Source organism: Taurulus bubalis (assembly GCF_910589615.1).
Source record: "Taurulus bubalis genome assembly, chromosome: 6".
Taxonomy (NCBI): Eukaryota; Metazoa; Chordata; class Actinopteri; order Perciformes; family Cottidae; genus Taurulus; species Taurulus bubalis.
The window spans coordinates 3,655,762-3,670,357 of NC_136594.1; the positions used below are offsets into that span (position 1 = coordinate 3,655,762).

At 41.9% G+C, this 14,596-nt stretch overlaps 1 protein-coding gene across 1 annotated transcript; it reads left to right on the forward strand.

Annotated features, from left to right (window-relative positions):
• Positions 1-146: 146 nt before the first annotated feature.
• Positions 147-2,783, forward strand: LOC306738417 (rho-related GTP-binding protein RhoU; the record flags this gene model as incomplete). Its single annotated transcript, XM_079220266.1, has 4 exons — positions 147-417; positions 680-738; positions 856-885; positions 2,301-2,783. The coding sequence occupies 4 exons, from the start codon at positions 147-149 to the stop codon at positions 2,781-2,783; spliced, it is 843 nt and encodes a 280-aa protein (XP_079076392.1).
• Positions 2,784-14,596: the final 11,813 nt, after the last annotated feature.

Sequence of the window (14,596 nt, forward strand, 5' to 3'; positions counted from 1 at the left end):
TTTGCAAACTTCAAAACCAGAAAGGCGGAAACGGGGGCGAGCTTGTCGAGGAGAAGATGCAGCGCGCAGGGAGCAGCCAGCGAGCCTGAACCGCCTGGAAACAGAAGAAAATAAACCAAATCCTGTCCTGATCTGAGGGCAGAGCCATGCTTCCCCTGGAGGTCGGGAAGCAGAAGCCGCGCTGCGTGTCGGAACCGATGTGCGGGCCGGACAGTCCTCCGGTCCCGACTCGGCGCTTAAGGAACCGGGACTTCCCCCTGAGCGTGATGCGCCGGCGCTCCGGCCCGGCACCCGAGCGCAAGGTGAACTGCGTCCTGGTTGGAGACGGAGCCGTGGGCAAGACCAGCCTCATCGTCAGCTACACCACCAACGGGTACCCGGCAGAATATGTTCCCACCGCGTTTGACAACTTCACCGGTAAAGTCTGACAGCAATGCGGCTGATTGGGAGCGTTACGCACACGCTTTACGCACACGCTTTACGCACACGCTTTACGCACACGCTTTACGCACACGCTTTACGCACAACTACATGGTAACGTGGAAGGTTTTTGTCTGTTTTTTCTTTTAGTCGGTTACATGTCAAGTGTCCCGTTTTACACCCTGCGTGATGGTGTCCTCGTCCGCTTTGTTTGACCTCATTAAAGACACAGATAAAACACGTTTCTTTATCCTCTCAGTGATGGTGGTGGTGGACGGAACACCAGTGAGACTGCAGCTCTGCGACACGGCTGGACAGGTGAGCTGCATCTTTTAGAGTTTGAATACATCACACAGACTGACAGTTGTAAACAGGTACATTCACTTCTTTCTTCTTATTTTTTTGCCTCTTTCTCGCCCTGCTTTGTCACGACAGAAATGGGGGCTGGTTGATGAATCAATCAACGTAAGTCATCAGTGATCAATAAGTATCTGGCACTAACAGGTGTAACACGTTTGCAGGTCTTGTGTTTGTGTTGGTTTCCCTGTGGCTCCAAAGCTTACAGCGCCCCCTGCAGGAAAACACAGAGTCTCGTTCAGAAGTTTCACCCCCTCTGTCTCCCTGTGCTCCATCGCCCTCTTTTGGCTGAGTGTTTATTCTCCTTTCATCCAACCTTTGTCCTCTTAGCTTTGGGCCGTCTGAAGATGAAACAAGGTTCAAACAAAAATATCACATCTAGTCTTTTGCATGAAGTCAAAGGATTGATTTGTTAAATCAGAGCAGCATCTCATTCCAGTGACGGCGTATGATCCACAGACCTCACTGTCAACTGACTTTAAAGCGACTATTTGGAAGAGCAAGTGGATGTATCCAGAAATCTGAGGCACAGAGACAAACCTGCATGCAACATAGAACCAAATTGACAATTTGTGGTGAATTTGAGTGAATCGACCATAAACTGATCCTCTGTCCAAAGGTACACATTTTAATATTAGCATCCTAAAAACGTACAAGACCTGGTCTACATCAAGAACTTCTGTGGTGGATCTTGTGAGAGAGCGGATTTCAAATTAAATGTGGAAAAAAAGAGAAAACCAGTTCATCTTTTGCAGTAAAACTATCTGGATTAGTACAATCTGGACCAGATTAATTCTGAACATCCAAAGCTTGTTTTTAAATTTCATATTCATTTAACCTTTTATTATGTTTGCAAACACAAATGTAGTGACACATCGACTATCTTTGTTTTTTAGATGAATCCAGAGTCCAAATCAAAATACAACATAATATATATAATATCATATTTAGTGGTGTCTCTTCGATCCACCTTGTGTGGCCTGTTAGTTCTGATTTATCTTGAGGTTTCTGGTTTTGTTATGTTCCTTGTTTCATTCATTAAATTAGTCTGTTTCCTGTTTTAATTTTGAAAGGTACTGTCCTTCCTGCTCTTTAAACCGTGTGTGTGTGTGTGTGTGTGTGTGTGTGTGTGTGTGTGTGTGTGTGTGTGTGTGTGTGTGTCAAAACCTGATACATTTTTCTTCTTCTTAAAAACACATCAACGAGCCTCACTGTTGCACTGGGTGACACATTCCTTCCTCATCGTGAACACACACACACACACACACACACACACACACACACACACAGTCCTGTTGCCACAAACACTCATTAGAGCACCAAATGTGGATTAATCCGCCGCTGAAAATAGTCCCCAACAAATGCTTTATTTCCTCCTATTTGATTGATAATAAAGCAGCTATTTAAGAAAAAGAAAAGTCTTCTAAACAGACCGGTTAGGGGTTGGTTTTGTTGTCGTTAGATAGACGTAGAATAACTCCAGCCTCGTCCAGTTCATTCTGACCTGGCCTCTCTGTTTGAAGGACGAGCTGGAGCTTCTCCGCCCTCTGTGCTACAAGAACGCCGACGTCTTCCTCCTCTGCTACAGCGTGGTCCGCCCATGTTCCTTCCGCAACCTGATCCACCGGTGGGTTCCTGAGATCCGCCAGCACTGCCCCGGCGCGCCCCTGGTCCTCGTTGGCACCCAGCTGGACCTGCGGGAGGACGTCCAGGTTCTGATCCACCTGGCGCAGAACCATCTGCGGCCGGTGGGCACCGAGGAGGGCCAGCAGCTCGCCCAGGAGCTCGGGGTGGTGGGCTTCTCCGAGTGCTCAGCGCTGACCCAGAAGAACCTGAAGGACGCTTTTGATTCAGCCATCTTGGCCAGCATCCAGCAGACGGACAGCTGCAGCGGCCAGCGGCAGACTCTGAGGAAGAAGACGCCCGATAAGATCAAGAGCCTCTCGGAGACCTGGTGGAAGAAGATCAACTGTCTGATGGCCGAGCAGAGCTGTGACTTCAAGTGAGCCGCTGATAATAATAAAGCCGTGCCAGACGGGTTTGGGATTATCACCTCTGAGGACAACGCAACAGAAATGCAGGTCGTAGTTTGCAGATGTGTCGGTAAACAAGTCACAAACATTACTAACGTAATTTCAAAATTACTCAACAACACTTTGGGAGATGCACGCTGGTCACCTTGTTTTTTACCCACCCGCCAGTCACCCAAAAAGTCTTAGAATCGTAAGATGGAAACGGACATTTAATTGTTTTCCGTGGTCATTTGACACAGAAGAAAAGAAAATGGCGATTGTTGTGAGTCAATGGCGCCGTAAAGTGTTGTCGCAGCTCGCCGGGAAGACAGCGGACGCAGCTCCGGAGACGGATGGCTGGCTAGTGAGCTTGGTAACTTGTCCTCTCGTCGGCCACCAGCCTGCCAAACGGCTCACATCTGTAACCAAGTGTAGCATTAAAGCATGTCGGAGTTAGCTAGCTAAATAACTAGCCAGCTGCTCGCTAGTTAGTTAGCTAGCTAGCTAGCGCTCAACCGTTGATATCAAAGTTTCTTCCTACACTGTGACAAGAGCGCGGGGATGAAGTGTTATGTTGTTAAAGTAAAAGTCACCTCAGAGAGTCAGAGACTTGCAGCGACTCTGTTTCGCTCATACGGAAGTTAGCCCCGCTGCAACGGTACGCACAAAATGGCCGCCGCTCTGACCGCCCCGCTACGTTGATGTGAACGGGACTGTCCCTTCTGCTCCTGTTCAATTTCTATGTCTTTTTGCACTTTTCCCACTGCGTCCCCTGCTGTGAACGTGACATATTCACACACATGCGCTAAATGACTTGATAATTGTTGTGTCATTCGGTGAGACCAGGCTGGATCTTACACATGAATGTCAGTTTACTTGTATCGAGGAGAGCGCAACACCTTGCATAAGAATTTAAATGTAAAGTGAGTGAAGGCTTTGAAAGCAGTGGGCATTAACCAGGAGGAGAGGTTCTAACCAGTTGCATTTTGGGAAGTGTAGTACCCAAAGAGTTTCGGGCCTAAAAAGTCAGGATATCTGGGCCTCTGCTGCTTGGATATGTTCTGATCTTTCTTGGATCTGTCTCTCACAAGTGATTCATTTGAGTCATCTGTCATCATGCATGCTATTTATGAAATACGTTTCCTCTGCATAACTGCTGTTATTAGTAGCTGTGACTCTCCTGTGATTAGGATCTTAAGTGAGAAAACAACAGGAAACCTATGAGAGAGTTTGCTAATTTTGTACGGATGTGGGTGTAACTCCACCCACCTGAGGCCTCCAGGAGGCTAAAACAAGCCCCACACATATTACCAGATCCGGGACTCTTTGTCACTTTACACCCCAACTTTACAAGTATTTTTCGTTTGTCGTTATTATTTTGTATATTTATTCGTGGTTATTTTCATCGCTGCAGTTGATCATGGAACATGTTCAGAAGCCTTTGATTAAAGTTGAAAAGAACTATAAACTGTATGATTTCCTCTGTGAGATATTTGCAGCAAAGTATTTCAGCCGCTGCCATTTCGGGAACTGAAGCATTGGCCTCAGACGCTCGAGCGGCGCTCGCCTGCGTCTCCGGTGCACTTGTCCCAACACTTCTGCTCTTCATCCTGCAGACAGAAACAGCACATGCTGGGGCGTTAATAGGGATCAGGTGGCATTGATCGTCTCATCAGCTCTTTGATCCTCCTGACCAAAACCACTGACCCCGCCAGACCCCATTTAGGTGGACTCCTGACCTCAGCTACAGTTTTGGAGTCAGGCAGTTGGAGCAAGAGTGTCTTCTGGGTGATTTTCCAGTAGCCTTCAGAGTCAGCGGAACGTCGCCACACTGGCTCGGCGTTCCCCTTGGATTCAGCGTCGCTCCTCCGGTGCTCTAAAAGGAGCAGACAGGACCAGCTGGACCGGATTAGACCGGCAGATGGAGCCTGGTTCTCGTCCCCACGGACGCCTCACGCCTTCAGGAGGCAAGAGAGGCCGATTCCTCCACCTTCAAGGGTTTATTTCACCCTGAGAGTGAGGAAAGTGTATTTATAGGACTTCATGAACTGAGGTCACACACGACCTACATTCATTCCCTGGTGACTTTACCCAAACCTTAACCACAATATTAGAAATAAAGGTTCTAATTAGAACTATTTGACCTTTTATTAAGGTTCCATCTTTTGTGGGGCTTTTGAGCTGGCCCTGCATGACGAGGCTGAATGACGAGTGCTGCCGGACGACCGTAACAGAGAGCGTTTTTAAAGACACGTTAAAGACGGCACAAAGCGAGCTGTTGAACGGCATGCTGTCGGTTATCATATGATATGTAAGTAAGTTACTCAATTTGTGTTCTGGCTTTAGAAACTGTTTGTCAATCAATGTTGTTGTTTTTGTTGCATTCAAGTGTTTTACCTGCATTAAGATGAGATGCTTTTATTTTGAAGGCGGCTTGTGACGATAAAAGGAAGTCTCATTGAATGTCAAAAGCTACGTAAAATATGGTCTTTTTTTTAATACAAATTAGAAACAGTAACGGAAGAGGCACAAGGTTAGTTAAAGTTGTAATAACTGTGTATGTTTTAAGGAAATTGGTGTGAGTGTTGGTGTGTGTGTGTGCTATTAATGCAAACATCATTATCGTTGGTGTGCCTTTGTACACAGCTCTTACGTTGGTTTTGGGAATTTATCAATACATTTGAAATCATCAGTCAAGTGCAGGACTGTCTTTCGGAGAGGTAAGCGACATGAGAGATACATATGTATAATATACTGCATCAGATGGTGATCAGTATTTCTTAAAAGCAATTTATTACATCAAAGTTAAATCATGCACTTACGTATGTAACGTACCTGCACAGGTACAAATAAAGCATGCATTATGAATATTCTGCTACATGTCGCTGTTTACAAAAAACGACAGGGCAAGGAATGTTTATCTATAAAGCTATAAAGCACATTTCAGCAACAAAGTAATTCAAAGCACTTTACATAAAACATCACAAAGTTCAAAAACAAAAAACACATAATAAAAGAACATTGAAATACAATTAAGAAGAGAGATTAAAGAGCTAAGAGATTAAATTAAAAACTATAGCTGTAACTTTGTAAAGACCTGAGATAATAACTTCTGGTACTGAAGGTAAATATGTCCACTTCAGTGTTCTTCTTTCTGTTTCCATCCAGGTGAGTCTCCCTCTGGTTTGACTGCATCTGAAGAAAACCACATGAAGTTATTTCTCAGAAATATAAGTAGGAAGTTGTTTTGAGTCGAGGTCTTTTCCCCCATGCAGCAGACTGAAACCTGGCTCACCTTCACACCTGGTCTTCCTGCTCCTCGGTGTCTTCTGGCTGTGCTGCGATGTCATCATACACGGGATAAAGGTCTAACTGATGGGGAGAGACGAGAAGATGAGAGTCAAAGGCCTGCAGATGGAATTCAGAAACATTTACATTACAGTGTCACAGTCACAGTATTCTACGCTAGAGGAGAGTCAGTTATGGATTAACAGTGTGGAAGCTCTCAATCACAGCTGAGTCCATAGATGATTAAAAAAACTCCTTCATTTGCTGTAAGGTAAAATTCTAATTAGCATCTTAGCATTACTTAGCTAGCTTAGCATGTTTACAAAACAAAAGTATTTTATGGTGTGAATTATTGTTAAAGTGTGACAAACACGGAACCCTCATCCAGAAGACCGTTGTTTGTTCCTGGTGTGAAACGAGAAACAAATAAAGTTATTTTAACCCAAACGACGATCTTTTCCTCAACATAGCTAAGTAGTTTTGTTACCTAACTAAGTATTTTACAATCTTTTCCTGAGCCTAACTAAGTAGTGTTGTTGCCTCAACCTAAGTTTTGTTGCCTAAACCGAGTACCCGACATACCAGTATGCGAAAGCTTGACAGGCCTAGCAACAGTAACCAGGGGGAGGGGCTTAGCAGAGGGTCAATAAGATCCTATATTCTTTTACTTCAGTAAAAAGTATGTTTGCAGTAAATGTGGTTGGAAAATGTGTGAAGGTAAAAACACATTGGTGGTTTATAAAAAGAAAGATTACTAATAAAGTGACATATTATGTTTATGACCTCATAATAACAACAAACAAATCTCTCACCTCCACAGCCTCTATGGGTTCATGTGGTTCAGTGGTGGAGATCAGAGCTATCTTCTTCCTGGATTCAATCCAACAACACACAAATACACAAATTAATAAACTAAACATCTATTGACGACTCCAAAACTACGAAAGGAAATATTCAACTTAAAAGATCAGTGAGGATCAGTTCTTGTTGTTTCACCTCATCCACAGATACACAAGAAGCAGAGAAATCAGCACCACAACCAACAGAGTCCACCTGATGGTTTGTATTATTATCATCGTTGTATCTAGAAGTGGAGAGAGACAGTTATTAGATAAACAGATGTTAATGATTCATGAATAAACCTGCCAGACGAAGCTGTTTGTTAACCAGACGATTAGTGTCATGGAGGAACTCACCTACTGCTACACTCAGATAGAAAGTTGAGTTTCTACGTCCTCTGGTGTTCTGGGCTTCACAGGAATAATTCCCGCTGTGCTCAGCTCTGACATCAGTGATGATGAAGATGTGTCCTGATGCTTTTGGTGAGTCTTCATCCTCCTTGTACCAGGTGTAGTTAGCTGCTGGGTTAGCATCACTGCTACAGGTCAGAGTCACTGAACTGCCCTCCACTATCTCAGCAGAGGGACTCACTGACACAGAGGGAAGCTTTGGAGCATCTGAGGAGACGTATAGAGACTCATGTTATTAACATTAGATGTATGTGTTAATAAATGTTAGCATGGTGTTGTCACATGTTGCATGTTGGCGCGGGGGGAGATGCAGATTCTTAAAAAAATCATTTTATTTTTATAAAAGAAATTAAAATATCCTGTATTAATCCCACAGTGGGGAAATTATTCTCTGCATTTGACCCATCCTTAGTGATTAACCTGTTAGCAATCCGCCGTCCCGCGGGTGTCCTTTACATTGTACACTGTACATCTATTTATAGTTCGGTACGAGTGCCATATGTTTCTGGAAACCTATGATTCTTGTGATTCCAGCTTTGCACTCTGTTTCAAGATCAGACCACCACAGCAGCTACAATCAATACTTTTGTCAGACAACAACAAACAAACAATAGCAAAATCAAAGCAACTCACCGATGACGCCTCATATTGATCCATAAATCCATAACATTCCAACAACAATGGCGTTGTTACGTCGTAAAGGTCCAATAAAAAAAATCCCATAAAAGATTTAGTCCAAAACACGTGATTACATCCATAAATATCCACCAACTGGTGTTGCATCATTTCATATCAGCTGGAAGATATGAAACAATATCTCTGTGTTTTTACATGCAAAACAAGTTTGCATGAGAGCACAGAGGAAAACTGACCACCAAAATGTCCGCCGAATTCTAACCTTTCTAATGGATCTCCACTTGAACCAATAGGAGCTTCATGTCCTGACTGACAGGCGACATTACCCAACTAGAGTCTACGTTGAAGAACAGGGTCAGCCTCTCTTTCCTTACGTGGATCAAGCCTGTCATGTCGTACGACTCGGATAAAATTGCCCAAAAAACGGGTCTAAACAAGAGGTGGAGATGATCCCAAGAGGCTTCAGCTTCATGTGAACAGACAGCTGCTGACAGATCCTCAGTTTGGCATTGAATTAGCACGAACATTTATTTATACTTCATTTTCTCTGTGTCAGCAATACTGGTAGTGAATATGAATAGTACCTCTATAAGTTTGCAAGACTATGAGCCTTTTTAGGTATATATATATATATATATATATATATATATATATATATATATATATATATATATATATATATATATAATCATGAATATTTTCAGTCTCAAAATGGAAAAACGCCTAGACATTTCATTAGAAAAACATGTGTAAAATATTCATTTTCTGTGATATTTTTATCTGCTTTTTACTTAGACTAGAAAAGGCTTCAGGCTATGGTCCCATTGTGTTTTCTAGTCCATAAGTCCCATTTATAGTCATCTACAGGCATCTATTTACAAAGAAATGTTCAGGGGGAAATACAAACCTTATACTTTACTGTGTTCAAACTCATATAACTCAGTGTCAGCAGCACTTAAAGTGATTCTGACTATTGAGGGAAAAAAGCTTCAGATTGTTTCCTTTCAAAAGAGACCAAGACCATGTATTTACTCCACATAGTTCAAGTACAGCTTCTAGTTTACTTTGGGTTTACCTGGATAGGCGTTTTTCGGCAAATCTTTACAGGAACGCTAAGAGGTTTTAGGGGGCAGTGTCCTGTTGTGAAGCTCTGGGGCTTCAGTGTCTTGCTCAAGGACACTTCAACATGAACCTATGGAGAACAGGGATGAACCGCTACCTTGTGGTTTCAGGACCACTCTCCCCATGAACATGATAACTTTACATAGAACAAAAGTACAAAGTACACAGACATAAAACGTCATTAATAAATACTTGGAGAAATGCCTGTACTTTCGTAGAAATGTTTACGTGACGCCGTTAAGTTATGCTTGGGTATGCGCAACTCGCCGATTCTTGGCGTTTTGCTAAAAGCCTCTGTGAGCTGTTGGGTCGCTCAAAACAGAAAACAGATCTCAGCTCAACATTGAGCATGAATTGAGAGCCGTATCAAATCTACAACCCTGTTTTAAAAATATTAGCAGAGGAAAGCAGCTCACTGCAGCCACTAATACTGACACAGCGTGATGCTCACACATCTGCACTCATTCTGTTTTGCACAGGTTGAACGTTATTCTTATAATCTTGAAAATATATTTAGTGCAAAACAGGTTATTTGCAGCCTCAATAGGTCATTTATTTGCCAAATATTACTTATTTTTGCACAGATAGAACTTTATTTGCATTGTTCGAACTAAGTGATTGCACATGTTATTAGTTGTTGTCTGATGGAGCGATCTGGTTTACTTGAATGTGATTTAAATTTTCTTCATTCTATTATTTGAAAAAGCACGGAAGGAGGAGTCACAAAAAGTTGGACCATTTTGTTACAATTTTGTTGGGGCCCGAACATTTTTCCACCTCCAAAGTGGGGCGTGACAGAAAAAGTTTGAGAACCACTGGATGAAGGGCATGTATTTTGTCTGTCAACCTAAACAAATAGATCACAGTCAGCACTAATTTCAGATCACTTCTGGTGATTGTCAATACGAGGGACACCAGATGTGCTGATGCTTTATACTCACACTGGACATCTACTGACAGAGACGGTGACATGATCTCTCCATGTGGATTCTCAGACTTGCAGTAGTAGATCCCTCTGTCCTCAGAGCTGATGGAGCTGAAACGATAGACGTCTCCTTCTCCATGAGGACGTGTTTGCTTCTCCTTGTACCAGGTGTAGTTAGCTGCTGGGTTAGCATCACTGCTACAGGTCAGATTCACTGAACTGCCCTCCACTATCTCAGCAGAGGGACTCACTGACACAGAGGGAAGCTTTGGAGCATCTGAGGAGACGAGTTAAGAGACGAGTTAAGAGAGATTATTCTAGGTTAAGATGGATGGATGTGACGGTTCAAATCTGGGTCTCAAAACAGAATAAAAGCCTAAAATCTCCTGAAGCTGCTCAGTGAATTCCAGCAGACTGAATGTGAAGCAAGTAGAGCTGAAGAAAGTCGTTATGATCAGTGAAGTCTTCTCCTGCAAAGACTGGACTCATTGAAGAGGTTGTGGCCAGCGCCCTGTACTTCTCCATCGTCTCCTGGGGGAGCAGCACTGGAGCCGGTGACACCAACAGACTTAACAAGCTAGTGAAGAAGGCTCCATCATCGGCTGCAAGCAGGAGGTTCTGGAGCAGGTGGTGGAGAGGAGGACGCTGAAGAAACTATTGTCCATATTGGACAACCCAGACCACCCTCTCCACCACCTACTGCAGGGTCACATATATATATACATATATATATATATATATATATATGTATATATATATATATATATATATGTATATATATACATTGCAGGGTCAGCGGAGCACTTTCTCCAAGAGATTCCTCGCTACAGGAAAACATTCCTGCCTACGGCATAAAGACTTTATAATAAGTCACCACTTGCCAGATCCTCTGACTGATTAATCACTGTACATGTTTATGTTTATCTACACTTCACACTTCATATATTACATACCCAATTTGCATTTTTGCACTCTCCTATTGTTTGTTTATTGTTTGTTTATTTACACTTCACACACTTAATATACACATACATACTTTGCACTTTTGCACTTCTACTGTTTAAGTTTAATTCCTAAATTAATACTCTGTTCTTTTTTCTTTCATCCCAGCTATTTTTATTATTTTTTATTATTATTATTATTGTATATATATATTTCATCCCTGTTGTTTTTATATCTTTTGTTTTATATATCTTATTTTTTGTCTGTAAATTGCTGCTACTCGACACCAAATTTCCCCTTGGGGATTAATAAAGTATATATTCATTCATTCATGTTTGTTGTATTTTAATAAACTGTTTCACTCACATTTCACATCAATAGAGATGAATTTAGATCTCTTCCTCCTCAGCTGGTTCTCAGCTTCACAGACATACAGTCCAGAGTCAGAGGACTGGATGGAGCTGAAGACAAGCTGAGGTTCTTCACTGAGAGGAGGTTGGTTCTCCTTGTTCCAGGTGTATTTAGCTGCTGGGTTAGCATCACTGCTACAGGTCAGAGTCACTGAACTGCCCTCCACTATCTCATCAGAGGGACTCACTGACACAGAGGGAAGCTTTGGACCATCTGAGGAGAAATGAATAAACATAGTTAAAGATTATAATATGTTATTAAAGACAATTGACTATTTTCTTTCAGACTATCCCTATTATTGGTCACAGCAGCAGTCCAGAGTGCTGATCCTGGAGCTCTTCACAGGTGAGACTCCTGCTGGTGGAAACTGACAATAACAAGCCTTTAGTCATTTAATCCTCAACAACTCCACACATTCTTCTCTTTAGAGGCTGCTTGTGTCGTCAGCTGAGTCTGTCCTCTCACGTCTAGATGCTGGACGAGTTATTCATCCTTTCTTCCACCAGCTGCAAGATCACTTCTAGTTCTGCCTGATAAATACTTCTGTTGAGTCTACAGAACAGATTGTATTAAATTATGGGAGTGAAGCTTGAGTTTCATTTAAGGGAAATAAAAACAAGCTCTTATACATATTTTAAACTCACTTTTAATATTTCTTGATGCTCACAGCTGTTTAATAATGTTACCGGTCACTTTTCAAGAATATCCAACATCAGACATTTTATCTGATTATTGTTTTTCTTATCAGAATCAGAAACCGTTTATTTGCCAGGAATGTTTACACAAACAAGGAATTTTTCTAGGCGGAAGGTGCAAACATTAGACATGATGCGTTAGACGAGACAGACAACAATCAGCGACAACAACAGGGCAATGGGTCTTAAATTAAGTAGAAGATAAAGTGCTTAGACAAACATAACGTTGCTGGTTTTAGTTTAATTTTTTTCTTTCTATTACACTATTTTCTGTGTGTGTGTGTGTGTGTGTGTGTGTGTGTGTGTGTGTGTGTGTGTGTGTGTGTGTGTGTGTGTGTTGTTGAACCTCACAGACTGACACAGTGGAGGAAACTTACACACTGAAGGAGAACACTGATTCTCAGGTCCTTTTACAGCACAGAAATAACTGTTTAATGACCCGAAGGAGACTGAAAGATAAGAAGATCCTGTCCCGATCTTCTTTCCATTCCTGTACCAGATGTAGGACGGATCATCAGGCAGAACATAACTGCTGAGACACTTCAGAACCACCCAGGTAGAACCTGACCTGCTCACCTTCACCTGGAGACCTGGATCTGAGAAGAAGGAACAGGAAAGTTATTTTATTTAACTGTTAACACACAAACAAAACATTTATATTCTAGTGTTCTAGATGTTGAACCTTTGGAGATGATTAACATGTGAATTAAAATGTTACCTGTGACAGACAAAGTGACTCCAGGTGAACCAGTATATTTATCTTCTGGTTGGTTTGTTGTGATCATGAACTTGTAGTCAGCTGAGTCGCTCTCTCTCAGGTCTGTGATGATCAGAATGCATCTCTGATAATTACATCCGTTCTCCACTCGACCTGAATACTCAGAGTCTGTCATCAGATCCACAGGTTCACCATCTTTCTCTTTAGTGAACCAGATTGTGTTGTTGATGTCACGGTCCTGTATTCTAGATGGGTATGTGTAGCTGCATGTTATTAACACTGTTGATCCTTTCACAGCACAGACCTCAGTAGGAGTGTAGGTCACTCCCCATCCATCCTGACTCTGTATCACTGTAACACAACAGAGCACATCAGGAACCAGTCACACTCAGAACAACATCAGAGGACAGACTCTCATGTAGTGAAGGAGCTTCAGTGTGTGAAGCTACGTTACTCAGAACATCCCACTTTAAGTCAGCGAGAGACAAAGTTTATCTGAACGAAGATTTACTCTGTCACGTTTCTTCTTATATTTTAATGTAATATTTAATGTTATTTCTGGTTCGTGCCAAAAGTGAACAGAGATTTGTAGAAATATGCAAATCATTGAGTTTTACTTGAAAAGTAAAGAAAGAGTCAACGATGTACACGTGATCTCTGCAGGTTGAAGGAACAGCAAAGTATTGAACCTGTCATTAAACACAGTGAGCAGGATAAAAAGATGAAGATATAAGAGATTAAAGATTATTTTAAATAAGTCTGCTTTGCTGGAGTTTTCTGTCGGTGGTCAGGCTCACAGAGACACAAACCAACCAGGAAGAGACTTAGAATGACAAGAAAGAAACATTAAACGACTACGAAGAGGCAAAGCAATCAGAAAGGGATTAAAAAACAACTGTGATCTGCTACTTCACCACTAGATGTCGCCAGTCCTCCACACTTCCCCTTTAAGAGACGCTGCTACAGCCTCTCTGTGTCATGAATGGAGACGCTGGCTGAACGATTGTAGGAAGTTCCTCAATAGGATGAATTTTATTAAACTAATTATTCAGAGCATGTTTTCTTTGTTAATGTTCGTACAGTCATTACTTTCATCCACATAAACACAACTTTACTGTCTTTGATGGTGCACAATTCTTCAGTTTATAAAGTTTATAATGTTAAAGTTAAAGTGTACAGAGATGCTGCTGGAGTTAAAAACAGCTCTGTGTTGGTCGTCCTGTCAAGACTTCAATCTAAAGAAAGAAAAGTTAATCTTGCACCACATTTTAAAACATACAATCTGTTTATGAACTAAAAACACAGCTTCCTCTGTTTTTCTGAGCTGCACTAACGGCCTCACATATAAATATAGATGTACAGTACCTTGTACAGAGAGAAGGAGGAAAACGAATCCACTGGCTGCTGTTGAACTCATAGCTGCTCCTCTCTGTTGAATCACAGGAAGATTAAAACACTTCATGTCTTAAGTCACCGTCAACATTTCACATTAAAAAGCAGGATGTTGTCATGAAGTCAGATTGTATCTTCTGTGCTTGTGATGGACAGTTGTCAAGGTGTTTAAAACCGGCCTGGCTTCCTGTATTTTTTCATTTTTAATATTCATGAGCAGACCAATGACTGTAAATCCTCAAGTTGAAATAAATACATTATTCTTGCAGTTTTGCAAACAAAGCATGAACTTCTTGAAATGATGTTGCATGAAAATGACAGTGAGAGAGTCTCTGTGTGTCTAATTTTTTTTCTTCCATATTTCAAGTCTAACTTAATTCCAGTCCCAGTCTAACTGGGATACTGGGCTGGATGCTGATAACTGGTCC